General features: G+C 45.3%; 2 protein-coding genes across 2 annotated transcripts in view; one reads left to right on the forward strand and one right to left on the reverse strand.

Annotated features, from left to right (window-relative positions):
* Positions 1 to 3813: 3813 nt before the first annotated feature.
* fancf (FA complementation group F) lies at positions 3814 to 5813 on the reverse strand. Its single transcript, XM_021598630.3, has one exon. The coding sequence runs from the start codon at positions 5631 to 5633 to the stop codon at positions 4572 to 4574; it is 1062 nt and encodes a 353-aa protein (XP_021454305.3). The 5' UTR covers positions 5634 to 5813; the 3' UTR covers positions 3814 to 4571.
* LOC110522702 (growth arrest-specific protein 2) overlaps positions 5809 to 16276 on the forward strand; it is a 46732-nt gene continuing 36264 nt past the window's right edge. The window contains exons 1-2 of the mRNA XM_036968995.2: positions 5809 to 6472; positions 13975 to 14143. Of these exons, the coding sequence (XP_036824890.2) occupies positions 13984 to 14143 (160 nt within the window). The 5' untranslated portion in view covers positions 5809 to 6472; positions 13975 to 13983. The remainder of the gene's footprint in view (positions 6473 to 13974; positions 14144 to 16276) is intronic.

The following is a 16276-nucleotide window of genomic DNA, read 5'->3' on the forward strand; positions in this document are numbered from 1 at the left end:
GCTGCTGCCTTGGCAGGAACTAATGGGGATCCATAATAAACCCCAGGAAGAGTAGCTGCTGCCTTGGCAGGAACTAATGGGGATCCATAATAAACCCCAGGAAGAGTAGCTGCTGCCTTGGCAGGAACTAATGGGGATCCATAATAAACCCCAGGAAGACTAGCTGCTGCCTTGGCAGGAACTAATGGGGATCCATAATAAAGCCCAGGAAGAGTAGCTGCTACCTTGGCAGGAACTAATGGGGATCCATAATAAACCCCAGGAAGAGTATCTGCTGCCTTGGCAGGAACTAATGGGGATCCATAACAAACCCCAGGAAGAGTAGCTGCTGCCTTGGCAGGAACTAATGGGGATCCATAATAAACCCCAGGAAGAGTAGCTGCTGCCTTGGCAGGAACTAATGGGGATCCATAATAAACCCCAGGAAGAGTAGCTGCTGCCTTGGCAGGAACTAATGGGGATCCATAATAAACCCCAGGAAGAGTAGCTGCTGCCTTGACAGGAACTAATGGGGATTCATAATAAACCCCAGGAAGAGTAGCTGCTGCCTTGGCAGGAACTAATGGGGATACATAATAAACCCCAGGAAGAGTAGCTGCTGCCTTGGCAGCAGCTGATGGGGATCCATAATAAACCCCAGGAAGAGTAGCTGCTGATGGGGATCCATAATAAACCCCAGGATGAGTAGCTGCTGATGGGGATCCATAATAAACCCCAGGAAGAGTAGCTACTGATGGGGATCCATAATAAACCCCAGGAAGAGTAGCTGCTGATGGGGATCCATAATAAACCACAGGAAGATTAGCTGCTGCCTTGGCAGGAATTCATGGGGATCCATAATAAACCCCAGGAAGAGTAGCTTCTGCCTTGGCAGGAACTAATGGGGATCCATAACAAACCCCAGGAAGAGTAGCTGCTGCCTTGGCAGGAAATAATGGGGATCCATAATAAACCCCAGGAAGAGTAGCTGCTGCCTTGGCAGGAACTAATGGGGATCCATAATAAACCCCAGGAAGAGAAGCTGCTGCCTTGGCAGGAACTAATGGGGATCAATAATAAACCCCAGGAAGAGAAGCTGCTGCCTTGGCAGGAACTAATGGGGATCAATAATAAACCCCAGGAAGAGAAGCTGCTGCCTTGGCAGGAACTAATAGGGATCCATAATAAACCCCAGGAAGAGTAGCTGCTGCCTTGGCAGGAACTAATGGGGATCCATAATAAACTCCAGGAAGAGTAGCTGCTGCCTTGGCAGCAGCTGATGGGGATCCATAATAAACCCCAGGAAGAGTAGATTCTGCCTTGGCAGCAGCTGATGGGGATCCATAATAAATCCCAGGAAGAGTAGCTGCTGCCTTGGCAGGAACAAATGGGGATCCGTAATAAACCCCAAGAAGAGTAGCTGCTGATGGGGATCCATAATAAACCCCAGGAAGATTAGCTGCTGCCTTGGCAGGAATTCATGGGGATCCATAATAAACCCCAGGAAGAGTAGCTGCTGCCTTGGCAGGAACTAATGGGGATCCATAAAAAAACCCAGGAAGAGTAGCTGCTGCCTTGGCAGGAACTAATGGGGATCCATAATAAAGCCCAGGAAGAGTAGCTGCTGCCTTGGCAGGAACTAATGGGGATCCATAACAAACCCCAGGAAGAGTAGCTGCTGCCTTGGCAAGAACTAATGGGGATCCATAATAAACCCCAGGAAGAGTAGCTGCTGCCTTGGCAGGAACTAATGGGGATCCATAATAAACCCGAGGAAGAGTAGCTGCTGCCTTGACAGGAACTAATGGGGATCCATAATAAACCCCAGGAAGACTAGCTGCTGCCTTGGCAGGAACTAATGGGGATCCATAATAAAGCCCAGGAAGAGTAGCTGCTACCTTGGCAGGAACTAATGGGGATCCATAATAAACCCCAGGAAGAGTATCTGCTGCCTTGGCAGGAACTAATGGGGATCCATAACAAACCCCAGGAAGAGTAGCTGCTGCCTTGGCAGGAACTAATGGGGATCCATAATAAACCCCAGGAAGAGTAGCTGCTGCCTTGGCAGGAACTAATGGGGATCCATAATAAACCCCAGGAAGAGTAGCTGCTGCCTTGGCAGGAACTAATGGGGATCCATAATAAACCCCAGGAAGACTAGCTGCTGCCTTGGCAGGAACTAATGGGGATCCATAATAAAGCCCAGGAAGAGTAGCTGCTACCTTGGCAGGAACTAATGGGGATCCATAATAAACCCCAGGAAGAGTATCTGCTGCCTTGGCAGGAACTAATGGGGATCCATAACAAACCCCAGGAAGAGTAGCTGCTGCCTTGGCAGGAACTAATGGGGATCCATAATAAACCCCAGGAAGAGTAGCTGCTGCCTTGGCAGGAACTAATGGGGATCCATAATAAACCCCAGGAAGAGTAGCTGCTGCCTTGGCAGGAACTAATGGGGATCCATAATAAACCCCAGGAAGAGTAGCTGCTGCCTTGACAGGAACTAATGGGGATTCATAATAAACCAGAGGAAGAGTAGCTGCTGCCTTGGCAGGAACTAATGGGGATTCATAATAAACCCCAGGAAGAGTAGCTGCTGCCTTGGCAGGAACTAATGGGGATACATAATAAACCCCAGGAAGAGTAGCTGCTGCCTTGGCAGCAGCTGATGGGGATCCATAATAAACCCCAGGAAGAGTAGCTGCTGATGGGGATCCATAATAAACCCCAGGAAGAGTAGCTGCTGATGGGGATCCATAATAAACCCCAGGAAGAGTAGCTACTGATGGGGATCCATAATAAACCCCGGGAAGAGTAGCTGCTGATGGGGATCCATAATAAACCCCAGGAAGATTAGCTGCTGCCTTGGCAGGAATTCATGGGGATCCATAATAAACCCCAGGAAGAGTAGCTGCTGCCTTGGCAGGAACTAATGGGGATCCATAATAAACCCCAGGAAGAGTAGCTGCTGCCTTGGCAGGAACTAATGGGGATCCATAATAAACCCCAGGAAGAGTAGCTGCTGCCTTGGCAGGAACTAATGGGGATCCATAATAAACCCCAGGAAGAGTAGCTGCTGCCTTGGCAGGAACTAATGGGGATCCATAATAAAGCCCAGGAAGAGTAGCTGCTGCCTTGGCAGGAACTAATGGGGATCCATAACAAACCCCAGGAAGAGTAGCTGCTGCCTTGGCAGGAACTAATGGGGATCCATAATAAACCCCAGGAAGAGTAGCTGCTGCCTTGGCAGGAACTAATGGGGATCCATAATAAACCCCAGGAAGAGTAGCTGCTGCCTTGGCAGGAACTAATGGGGATCCATAATAAACCCCAGGAAGAGTAGCTGCTGCCTTGGCAGGAACTAATGGGGATCCATAACAAACCCCAGGAAGAGTAGCTGCTGCCTTGGCAGGAACTAATGGGGATCCATAACAAACCCCAGGAAGAGTAGCTACTGCCTTGGCAGGAACTAATGGGGATCCATAATAAACCCGAGGAAGAGTAGCTGCTGCCTTGACAGGAACTAATGGGGATCCATAATAAAGCCCAGGAAGAGTAGCTGCTACCTTGGCAGGAACTAATGGGGATCCATAATAAACCCCAGAAAGAGTAGCTACTGCCTTGGCAGGAACTAATGGGGATCCATAATAAACCCCAGGAAGAGTAGCTGCTGATGGGGATCCATAATAAAGCCCAGGAAGAGTAGCTGCTGCCTTGGCAGGAACTAATGGGGATCCATAATGAATACAAACGTTTCAGTAGCTTGGTGTGTACAAAATAAAACAAAAAGGGGGGTGACAGTATTATTACACAGTTGAAATAAAAACACAAACATTTGCATAATGAAAGTCCTCTTTATTCTGTTATTGATACAAACGTATATGAATGTATTAGCACAAAAACATGTATCCTTTGACAAATACATATAAATCAATTGTATCTAACGAGGCCAAACGTCCACATTTGTCCAACGAACACTGACTGCCCAATGACAGGATACTGATGAGGCTACACATGGCTTTGTTCTGCTCAAGAGAGGGGGTAAATCCATTTCAATTCACTTTTTGACAGCTTTCATAAAAATAAAAATAAACTTACCATACATGGAGGGAAGTGGTCAGAAAGTTACCAAAACATTCAGGAGATAAAAAAGTGATCAAAGTTGACCTATTCTGCATACCCCATTACTTTTCCAGTAATGTCTTCACTATTCTGCATACCCCATTACTTTTCCAGTAATGTCTTCATTACTGGAAAAAATAAAAGGTTGGAGTTTGATTTCATTTAGAAGCTTACAAACAGAGTTGTCAAACTGTTTATAGTTTATTTTTATACATTTTGCATTAATAAAAAAATATTTTTTTTTTGTCAATTATCTAAAAACAAGTCAACTCTGATTTTATTTTTAATTTGTTGCATCACCCTGTACTCAAGAACATGTGTCTCAACTGATGGCAACAGATGATGTTTTACACGTTTTCAGATAATTAACGTTTCAGGTGAAAAAATAAATAAAATAAATATGTTTTTAAAAAAGACCATCCCAAACACTCAGACCTTGTTCAGCTCAGAGAGGAGGTCACCCCAAACACTCAGACCTTGTTCAGCTCAGAGAGGAGGTCACCCCAAACACTCAGACCTCTAACATCAAAGTCCCCATCGGCAACCTTCAGTTCTGTCAGCTCTCTCTCAACGTCCTCCTTTGTTGACGGACAAGCCCCTAGCAACGACCTATAATGGTCAGACAGTGTCTTGAACGACACCCCGTCGGTGGTATCCATTTGAACCCACTCTCCTTCTCCCACGTCATACTCCAACTGTGACCCCCATTGCTTCAACATGTCACCGTAGGTCACTCTAAACCTCACAGACTGCTGGTGGAGGTCCATCAAAAGACCAATAGGCAACGTGGAACACATATTATGGAGTAAACTGTGGTGTTGCTGCAGCCAATCCAGGATAAAGTGGAATGAAACTCCTTCTGAAGCCATTTTTGTTGTTGCTGCTGCCGTTTTGTTGTTTTTCCTTGACAGAAGAGCAGCAGCAACGACTCCTGAGAAGTTTTCATTTTCACCACAGGTTTGTAAGAGGTTGTCCAATAACTTCCCTGCTAGGCCCACCTTGGACCCGCCAGTAGCTGGAGAGAGCAGGATATCCAACATCTCCATCAGTGTCATGCCTAACACGTCAGCATCGGGACCGGGAAAGGACGTACTGCGTTTCAAATAAATGGCGCTTAAGACTTTACATGCTGATTTCACTTCTATGAGTTCAATGCAATGACCGGTGGCGTCCTTATATTTACCTCCAACAGTTATAGTGTCGAAAAGTAGTTTGACGACTGAGCTCGGAACAGCGGCGTTGTTTAGTAACCCCACAAGCAGCAAGTGTTGACACTGCGACAGGTCAGAAAACGTGATGTCCGTATACCCATGAAAAGTTGTTCGTAAACTTTCGTTTGTCACCTGTAGTTGTTTTTCCAAGATGTCCCTGACGGTTGGATTTGCATGGAACCTTGTGTAGACGTGTTGACAGTACTGAGTCCATTGGAAGGCTCTGTCCAGGGTCTGTTTGTCCCACCGCTGCACCGTCTCTGTCTGCGACACAGCGAGTAGCTCCGTGGTCCGCTCCACGTTCTTTACAATAGCCTCCATGTGACACTATCTGCTCTCAGAACATTTGCAAGTGAGTTTGAAAATGTTAAAAGGACGCCTGAAATTACTCCAAAAGGTTGGTTGGAAAAGTCACTTTGGTGTTTAATTAAAGCTACTTCTTTTCTCCGTGTACTCTCCTCTTTCCCCCCCCCGCCAGTTTATGTTGTGAAGTGAACTTCCGGGTATGCGAAGGCGTCACAGTCACTTCAAAATAAAAGTTCTCAAGATAAAAGTTGTATAAATCAACAATCTGGCGAATAGAATAAATGTATTGTCCTCCGAGAAAATATTTCTACCGTTTGAGTTTTACATTATTTTTTTTCTGAATTGGCGAATATGTGTAGATTGATTGTAGAAGAAGAACAAGCAAGTCCCATCGAATTTTGTCACTGTGTTGTGTTATAGTCATTTATAATCGAACAATTGCAATACATAAAATTGCACAGTGGCTTGGCCAATGAATGCACTTCTGCTTCAGCATCTATCTAATTACAATCTTGAGCACGGACGAGTTTCTCAAATGTCAGATTAGAGAGAGAGAATGAGAGGAGGAGGGAACGCAGCATAACATTCCCAGTCAGTCAGTCCAGTGTGACTGATCAAAAACTCTCCTCCTATCGGCAGTGCAGCACTCGGCTCCACAAAAAATATCCTCGACAGGTTGAGAGACAGAGATATGCTATGCATTGCCCCATTCTACCCCGGGCCACTGTTTTCCCGCGACAGAGCGGGGGGTAGATGAGCGATGGTGAAAAGCATGCATACAGAACGCACGGAGGAGCAAAGACACTGTACGAGAGGACGGTGACAGTCCGGATAGAAGAGTTGCTTTGCAGAGGGTGAGTGGAAGATACAGGGACTGTTGATTGCATGCCTCTGATTGGTCTGGTAGTTTATTTGTTTTTTGTAGGATTTATACTGTATGCTTTATCCGCAAATATATTATTGCATTTGTTGTGAAGTTGTTACATATTTCAGAATCAATAAATCAGAATCAAATGATAAGATTTCAATCACTTATTCAACAATACTTCTATTGTTATTTCTGTAGATAAAAAAAATAAAATTAAACAGAGTTTTAGGGAAAAAGCTTGATTATAGCAGGGATGGGCAACTCCAGTCCTCAGGGACCTGATTGATGTGGTCACACTTCTCCCCCAGCAGGGATGGGCAACTCCAGTCCTCAGGGACCTGATTGATGTGGTCACACTTCTCCCCCAGCCGAAGTTAACACACCTGACTCCAATAATCAACTAATCATGATATTCTGTTTAGAATGCAACACTCCAGTGCCCCAAGGAGTTGTCCATCCCTGGCCTGTAGCCCTGGGCAGACTGCTATACACAACTGTAGTCTTATTTCCATGGTTGGTATGAGAGATATTCTTCTGTATAGCTTAAAGTAAAACTAAAAAAATATACAGAATATCAAATGTTTGGATAAATTAACTGTTGATGTATGAGACCGAATAAAATGTATCTACCAAACAAAGCTGCCTGTGTGGAGTCAGTTAGTCAGTTAGTTAGTTAGTTAGTTAGTTAGTCAGTTAGTTAGTTAGTTAGTTAGTTAGTTAGTTAGTCAGTTAGTTAGTTAGTCAGTTAGTTAGTTAGTCAGTCAGTTAGTCAGTTAGTTAGTTAGTCATTTTGTTAGTTAGTTAGTTAGTTAGTTAGTCAGTTAGTTAGTTAGTTAGTTAGTTAGTTAGTCAGTTAGTTAGTTAGTTAGTTAGTTAGTTAGTCAGTTAGTTAGTTAGTCAGTTAGTTAGTTAGTTAGTTAGTCAGTTAGTTAGTTAGTTAGTCAGTTAGTTTGTTAGTCCGTTAGTCAGTTAGTTAGTTAGTTAGTCCGTTAGTCAGTTAGTTAGTCAGTCAGTTAGTCAGTTAGTCAGTCAGTCAGTTAGTCAGTTAGTTAGTCAGTCAGTCAGTCAGTCAGTCAGTTAGTCAGTTAGTTAGTTAGTCAGTTAGTCATGTTAGTCAGTTAGTCAGTTGACTTGTTTTAGAGGAGAATCTATTCTTTAGCTGCAGCCAAACCTTTTTAATAAAGTTCATATGAATAACTTCAAAAGTTGTATTTTATTATGCTGAATAGCTGTGTTTCATTTCATTGGTTTATCGTGGGTGGTCATATTTCCATCTAACTGTTTTCAGACATTTCTTATTTGTGTGTGTGTGTTTTATTGTAATTTTAAATTGGCTGAACATGGACGTGTAAACTGTTGTGGTCGGGTTCATTTTATGATTGACAAGAATAGAAACAGTTTCTTTAAATTGTTTAAAAATCAGTTGTAAAAATGGAAATGCATACCCACTGGGCACAGATGTCAATTCAACGTCTATTCCACGTTGGTTCAACGTCATTTCATTGAAACGACGTGGAAACAACATTGATACAACCAGTGTGTACCCAGTGGGTAATGACATGAACACATGCACTGACATAAAAGAGACAAAAACACACCTTAAAATGCATTTACATAAGCTCACAAATCACAAACCTACCTTTTATGCTACTGTGAACTAACTGGGCATACCTCAGTAATACAGGCCCTGGAGGTTAACAGAAGGGAAATATATTTGAACTTGTAATTGATTTATTTATATATGCCTAATGTATTTATCAATTTTGGACACATTGAAACCAAATATTTTATCAAGTTGTAAACAATTACTATTTTTAAAACTAGAATCCTTAGTTGCTGTTTAATATACTGTTTAATATACTCAATATCAAGTGTTTAGATAAATTAACTGTTGATGTATGAGACCGAATAAAATGTATCTACCAAACAAAGCTGCCTGTGTGGAGTCAGTTAGTCATGTTACATAGTTAGTCAGTTAGTCAGTTAGTCAGTTAGTCAGTTAGTCAGTTAGTTAGTTAGTCAGTTAGTTAGTCAGTTAGTCAGTTAGTTAGTTAGTCAGTTAGTCAGTTATTTAGTCAGTTAGTCAGTTAGTTAGTCAGTTAGTTAGTCAGTTAGTTAGTCAGTTAGTCAGTTAGTTAGTTAGTCAGTTAGTCAGTTATTTAGTCAGTTAGTCAATTAGTTAGTCAATTAGTTAGTCAGTTAGTTAGTCAGTTAGTCAGTTAGTTAGTCAGTTAGTCAGTTATTTAGTCAGTTAGTCAGTTAGTTAGTCAGTTAGTTAGTCAGTTAGTCAGTTAGTTAGTTAGTCAGTTAGTCAGTTATTTAGTCAGTTAGTCAATTAGTTAGTCAATTAGTTAGTCAGTTAGTTAGTCAGTTAGTCAGTTAGTTAGTTAGTCAGTTAGTTAGTTAGTCAGTTAGTCAGTCAGTTAGTTAGTTAGTCAGTTAGTCAGTTAGTCAGTTAGTCAGTCAGTTAGTCAGTCAGTTAGTCAGTTAGCCAGTCAGTCAGTTAGTTAGTTCGTCAGTTAGTCAGTTAGTTAGTCAGTCAGTCAGTTAGTTAGTTAGTCAGTCAGTCAGTCAGTCAGTTAGTCAGTTAGTCAGTCAGTTAGTCAGTCAGTTAGTCAGTCAGTCAGTTAGTCAGTCAGTTAGTCAGTCAGTTAGTCAGTTAGTTAGTCAGTCAGTTAGTCAGTCAGTTAGTCAGTTAGTCAGTCAGTTAGTTAGTTAGTTAGTCAGTTAGTCAGTTAGTTAGTTAGTCAGTCAGTCAGTCAGTTAGTCAGTTAGTTAGTTAGTTAGTCAGTTAGTCAGTCAGTTAGTCAGTTAGTTAGTTAGTCAGTTAGTTAATCAGTTAGTCAGTTAGTTAGTTAGTTAGTTAGTCAGTTAGTCAGTTAGTCAGTTAGTCAGTTAGTCAGTCAGTTAGTCAGTCAGTTAGTCAGTTAGCCAGTCAGTCAGTTAGTTAGTTCGTCAGTTAGTCAGTTAGTCAGTCAGTTAGTCAGTCAGTTAGTCAGTTAGCCAGTCAGTCAGTTAGTTAGTTCGTCAGTTAGTCAGTTAGTTAGTCAGTTAGTCAGTTAGTTAGTTAGTCAGTCAGTCAGTCAGTCAGTCAGTTAGTCAGTCAGTTAGTCAGTCAGTTAGTCAGTCAGTCAGTTAGTCAGTCAGTTAGTCAGTTAGTCAGTCAGTTAGTCAGTTAGTTAGTCAGTTAGTTAGTTAGTCTGTTAGTCAGTTAGTTAGTTAGTTAGTCAGTTAGTCAGTCAGTTAGTTAGTTAGTCAGTTAGTTAGTTAGTCAGTCAGTTAGTCAGTCAGTTAGTCAGTTAGTCAGTCAGTTAGTCAGTTAGTTAGTTAGTTAGTCAGTTAGTCAGTTAGTTAGTTAGTCAGTCAGTCAGTTAGTCAGTTAGTTAGTCAGTCAGTTAGTCAGTTAGTGAGTTAGTCAGTTAGTTAATCAGTTAGTCAGTTAGTTAGTTAGTTAGTCAGTTAGTCAGTTAGTCAGTTAGTCAGTTAGTCAGTTGACTTGTTTTAGAGGAGAATCTATTCTTTAGCTGCAGCCAAACCTTTTTAATGAAGTTCATATGAATAACTTCAAAAGTTGTATTTTATTATGCTGAATAGCTGTGTTTCATTTCATTGGTTTATCGTGGGTGGTCATATTTCCATCTAACTGTTTTCAGACATTTCTTATTTGTGTGTGTGTGTTTTATTGTAATTTTAAATTGGCTGAACATGGACGTGTAAACTGTTGTGGTCGGGTTCATTTTATGATTGACAAGAATAGAAACAGTTTCTTTAAATTGTTTAAAAATCAGTTGTAAAAATGAAAATGCATACCCACTGGGCACAGATGTCAATTCAACGTCTATTCCACGTTGGTTCAACGTCATTTCATTGAAACGACGTGGAAACAACATTGATACAACCAGTGTGTACCCAGGGGGTAATGACATGAACACATGCACTGACATAAAAGAGACAAAAACACACCTTAAAATGCATTTACATAAGCTCACAAATAACAAACCTACCTTTTATGCTACTGTGAACTAACTGGGCATACCTCAGTAATACAGGCCCTGGAGGTTAACAGAAGGGAAATATATTTGAACTTGTAATTGATTTATTTATATATGCCTAATGTATTTATCAATTTTGGACACATTGAAACCAAATATTTTATCAAGTTGTAAACAATTACTATTATTAAAACTAGAATCCTTAGTTGCTACATATATTTTTTTTACCTCAGAAGTCCTCAACTGGCAGCTTCATTAAATAGTACCCGCAAAACACCAGTCTCAACGTCAACAGTGAAGAGGCGACTCCGGGATGCTGGCCTTCTAAGCAGAGTTCCTCTGTCCAGTGTCAACGTCAACAGTGAAGAGGCGACTCCGGGATGCTGGCCTTCTAGGCAGAGTTCCTCTGTCCAGTGTCAACGTCAACAGTGAAGAGGCGACTCCGGGATGCTGGCCTTCAAGGCAGAGTTCCTCTGTCCAGTGTCAATGTCAACAGTGAAGAGGTGACTCCGGGATGCTGGCCTTCTAGGCAGAGTTCCTCTGTCCAGTGTCAATGTCAACAGTGAAGAGATGACTCCGGGATGCTGGCCTTCAAGGCAGAGTTCCTCTGTCCAGTGTCAATGTCAACAGTGAAGAGGTGACTCCGGGATGCTGGCCTTCAAGGCAGAGTTCCTCTGTCCAGTGTCAATGTCAACAGTGAAGAGGTGACTCCGGGATGCTGGCCTTCTAGGCAGAGTTCCTCTGTCCAGTCTCAACGTCAACAGTGAAGAGGTGACTCCGGGATGCTGACCTTCTAGGCAGAGTTCCTCTGTCCAGTGTCAATGTCAACAGTGAAGAGGTGACTCCGGGATGCTGACCTTCTAGGCAGAGTTCCTCTGTCCAGTGTCAACGTCAACAGTGAAGAGGTGACTCCGGGATGCTGTCCTTCTAGGCAGAGTTCCTCTGTCCAGTCTCAACGTCAACAGTGAAGAGGTGACTCCGGGATGCTGTCCTTCTAGGCAGAGTTCCTCTGTCCAGTCTCAATGTCAACAGTGAAGAGGCTACTCCGGGATGCTGGCCTTCAAGGCAGAGTTCCTCTGTCCAGTGTCTGGGTTCTTTTGCCGTCTTAATCTTTTCTTCTTATTGGCCAGTTCGAAATATGGCTTTTTCTTTGCTACTCTGACTAGAAGGCCAGCATCCCGGAGTCGCCTCTTCACTGTTGACGTTGAGACTGGACAGAGGAACTCTGCCTTGAAGGCCAGCATCCCGGAGTCGCCTCTTCACTGTTGACGTTGAGACTGGGGTTTTGCGGTTACTATTTAATGAAGCTGCCAGTTGAGGACTTGTGAGGCAAAAAAATATATATGTATCAACTAAGGATTCTAGTTTTAATAATATTAATAGTTTACAACTTGATAAAATATTTGGTTTCAATGTGTCCAAAATTGATAAGGGACCGGTAGAGGAGGATGGAAAGGGACCGGTAGAGGGTAGAGGAGGATGGAAAGGGACCGGTAGAGGAGGATGGAAAGGGACCGGTAGAGGAGGATGGAAAGGGACCGGTAGAGGGTAGAGGAGGATGGAAAGGGACCGGTAGAGGGTAGAGGAGGATGGAAAGGGACCGGTAGAGGAGGACGGAAAGGGACCGGTAGAGGAGGATGGAAAGGGACCGGTAGAGGGTAGAGGAGGATGGAAAGGGACCGGTAGAGGAGGATGGAAAGGGACCGGTAGAGGAGGACGGAAAGGGACCGGTAGAGGAGGATGGAAAGGGACCGGTAGAGGAGGATGGAAAGGGACCGGTAGAGGGTAGAGGAGGATGGAAAGGGACCGGCAGAGGGTAGAGGAGGATGGAAAGGGACCGGTAGAGGAGGATGGAAAGGGACCGGTAGAGGAGGACAGAAAGGGACCGGTAGAGGAGGATGGAAAGGGACCGGGAGCGGAGGATGGAAAGGGACCGGTAGAGGGTAGAGGAGGATAGAAAGAGACCGGTAGAAGAGGATGGAAAGGGACCGGTAGAGGGTAGAGGAGGATAGAAAGAGACCGGTAGAAGAGGATGGAAAGGGACCAGTAGAGGAGGATGGAAAGGGACCGGTAGAGGAGGATGGAAAGGGACCGGTAGAGGAGGATGGAAAGGGACTGGTAGAGGAGGATGGAAAGGGACCGGTAGAGGAGGATGAAAAGGGACCGGTAGAGGAGGATGGAAAGGGACCGGTAGAGGAGGATGGAAAGGGACCGGTAGAGGGTAGAGGAGGACGGAAAGGGACCGGTAGAGGGTAGAGGAGGATGGAAAGGGACCGGTAGAGGAGGATGGAAAGGGACCGGTAGAGGAGGACGGAAAGGGACCGGTAGAGGAGGATGGAAAGGGACCGGTAGAGGGTAGAGGAGGATGGAAAGGGACCGGTAGAGGAGGACAGAAAGGGACCGGTAGAGGGTAGAGGAGGATGGAAAGGGACCGGTAGAGGAGGATGAAAAGGGACCGGTAGAGGAGGATGGAAAGGGACCGGTAGAGGAGGATGGAAAGGGACCGGTAGAGGGTAGAGGAGGACGGAAAGGGACCGGTAGAGGGTAGAGGAGGATGGAAAGGGACCGGTAGAGGAGGATGGAAAGGGACCGGTAGAGGAGGACGGAAAGGGACCGGTAGAGGAGGATGGAAAGGGACCGGTAGAGGGTAGAGGAGGATGGAAAGGGACCGGTAGAGGAGGACAGAAAGGGACCGGTAGAGGGTAGAGGAGGATGGAAAGGGACCGGTAGAGGAGGATGGAAAGGGACCGGTAGAGGAGGATGGAAAGGGACCGGTAGAGGAGGATGGAAAGGGACCGGTAGAGGAGGATGGAAAGGGACCGGTAGAGGGTAGAGGAGGATAGAAAGGGACCGGTAGAGGAGGATGGAAAGGGACCGGTAGAGGGTAGAGGAGGATGGAAAGGGACCGGTAGAGGAGGACAGAAAGGGACCGGTAGAGGAGGATGGAAAGGCACCGGTAGAGGAGGATGGAAAGGCACCGGTAGAGGAGGATGGAAAGGGACCGGTAGAGGAGGATAGAAAGGGACCGGTAGAGGAGGATGGAAAGGGACCGGTAGAGGAAGATGGAAAGGGACCGGTAGAGGAGGACAGAAAGGGACCGGTAGAGGAGGATGGAAAGGGACCGGTAGAGGAGGATGGAAAGGGACCGGTAGAGGGTAGAGGAGGATGGAAAGGGACCGGTAGAGGGTAGAGGAGGATGGAAAGGGACCGGTAGAGGAGGACGGAAAGGGACCGGTAGAGGGGGATAGAAAGGGACCGGTAGAGGGTAGAGGAGGATGGAAAGGGACCGGTAGAGGAGGATGGAAAGGGACCGGTAGAGGAGGATGGAAAGGGACCGGTAGAGGAGGATGGAAAGGCACCGGTAGAGGAGGATGGAAAAGGATATATGTACAGCGGAAGGATGGATAGAAAGAATAAGGATCAGGAGGCCGAGTTAGAGAGAGCAGGTCTGTGTCTTGTCTCAGTCTTTGACCCCTCTCCTCCTATCCTTCTATAGGCCAGTGACATGGAGGTAACCACGATGTGCAGCTCTCTGAGTCCCAAGCAGGTAATTGGCCCAGGCCTGACCGACATGCAGCAGTACAACCAATGGCTGACCAGCCGCCACGAAGCCAGCCTTCTGCCATTGAAGGAAGACCTGGCCCTGTGGCTCACCAACATGCTGGGTAAGGATTGTGTGTTTGATTCCCGCTGGGGCCATCCATAAGAAGATGTATGCACTCACTGTAAGTTGCTTTGGATAAAAGCATCTGCTAACTGAATGTATTATTATTATTGACCTCGATGGAGAGCCCTTGATGTGGCCGGTGGTCTAACCAGGGTCTCTAACCAGGGTCTCTAGATAGGGTCTCTAGACAGGGTCTCTAGACAGGACAGGGTCTCTAGACAGGGTCTCTAGGCAGGACAGGGTCTCTAGACAGGACAGGGTCTCTAGACAGGGTCTCTAGACAGGACAGGGTCTCTAGACAGGGTCTCTAGACAGGACAGGGTCTCTAACCAGGGTCTCTAGACAGGACAGGTTCTCTAGACAGGGTCTCTAGACAGGGTCTCTAACCAGGGTCTCTAACCAGGGTCTCTAGACAGGACAGGGTCTCTAGACTGGACAGGGTCTCTAGACAGGACAGGGTCTCTAGACAGGACAGGGTCTCTAGATAGGACAGGGTCTCTAGGCAAGGCAGGGTCTCTAGACAGGGTCTCTAGACAGGACAGGGTCTCTAACCAGGGTCTCTAGACAGGACAGGTTCTCTAGACAGGGTCTCTAGACAGGGTCTCTAACCAGGGTCTCTAACCAGGGTCTCTAGACAGGACAGGGCCTCTAGACAGGACAGGGCCTCTAGACAGGACAGGGTCTCTAGATAGGACAGGGTCTCTAGACAGGACAGGGTTTCTAATAATCATCTGTGTTAAGTAAACATGTCAGATAGATGAAAGTGAACAAAGGTCAGACCAGTTAGTTAGCCTGCAGGCTGTTTCAGTCAGACCAGTTAGTTAGTCTGCAGGCTGTTTCAGGCAGACCAGTTAGTTAGTCTGCAGGCTGTTTCAGTCAGACCAGTTAGTTAGTCTGCAGGCTGTTTCAGTCAGACCAGTTAGTTAGCCTGCAGGCTGTTTCAGTCAGACCAGTTAGTTAGCCTGCAGGCTGTTTCAGTCAGACCAGTTAGTTAGCCTGCAGGCTGTTTCCGTCAGACCAGTTAAACTGCAGGCTGTTTCAGTCAGACCAGTTAGTTAGCCTGCAGGCTGTTTCAGTCATGGGGCTGTAACTGTGACTCAGCATAGTTCAGGAAGCAGTGATGTTGCTGTCTGATTTGCGATGCCGTCTAAAATATATCCTATTCATGCTGGTTCAAAACAGAAAATTATCTGTGTTACACCATAATGTATACTAAGTTTCACCTTAAGGCCTATCTTAAAAATGGTTTAAACATGCAAATTAGCTGATAACTCATTCCGGACACTGGATGATGACACTACATAGCAGATTGTGACTTTCTGGAAATGGCAGTTGTACCTGTGGTACCTGGTCTTAAACACAGGGGATGAGCTGTGGAGTAAAGGCCTGTTTGCTGTCCGAGTTTAACGAGCAGATACCTTTTTGTAGCCTATTCAGCTCCAGCCATTACTCTTTATTCCCTTTCATTTGTATGGATTCTCCAGGGTTCTTCCTGTTTTCCTGTTGATCTGGAGGCCCGTTAACAAACGTTAACGAGGCTGGAATGGAGAGCCGGGGGGGTCACACACGCGCTTTCAAACCTTCTCCTCCTAATTGAATAATTGTTATTATTAGCATCTTTAGTAGCCTAATGTACGATGTACGATAGGAAGAAGATCAGCTGGAGACTACTGTATAATCCATCGCTGTAGGAGTTGTTTTGCATGATAATTGGTCCGTATATCAGCAGCCTCCTTATTCCAGGAAGTGCTTGTAATCAGTATATTACGTTTCCTCCAATCTGACCCTATAGAAGACCCATCTACTTATCTGTGTCGGGCCATATCTGTTAGCTGTGTGTGTGTACATCGGGCCCTATCTGTTAGCTGTGTGTGTGTACGTCGGGCCCTATCTGTTAGCTGTGTGTGTGTGTGTACGTCGGGCCCTATCTGTTAGCTGTGTGTGTGTGTACGTCGGGCCCTATCTGTTAGCTGTGTGTGTGTGTACGTCGGGCCCTATCTGTTAGCTGTGTGTGTGTGTACGTCGGGGCCTATCTGTTAGCTGTGTGTGTGTACGTCGGGGCCTATCTGTTAGCTGTGTGTGTGTGTACGTCGGGCCCTATCTGTTAACTGTGTGTGTGTACGTCGGGCCC

This window comes from Oncorhynchus mykiss, chromosome 4, assembly GCF_057628025.1.
Source record: "Oncorhynchus mykiss isolate SJ-2025 chromosome 4, ASM5762802v1, whole genome shotgun sequence".
NCBI lineage: Eukaryota > Metazoa > Chordata > Actinopteri > Salmoniformes > Salmonidae > Oncorhynchus > Oncorhynchus mykiss.

Excerpts from the sequence above, each read along its gene's own strand:
- fancf (XM_021598630.3), bottom strand. The coding sequence starts at position 5,633 with ATGGAGGCTATTGTAAAGAACGTGGAGCGGACCACGGAGCTACTCGCT.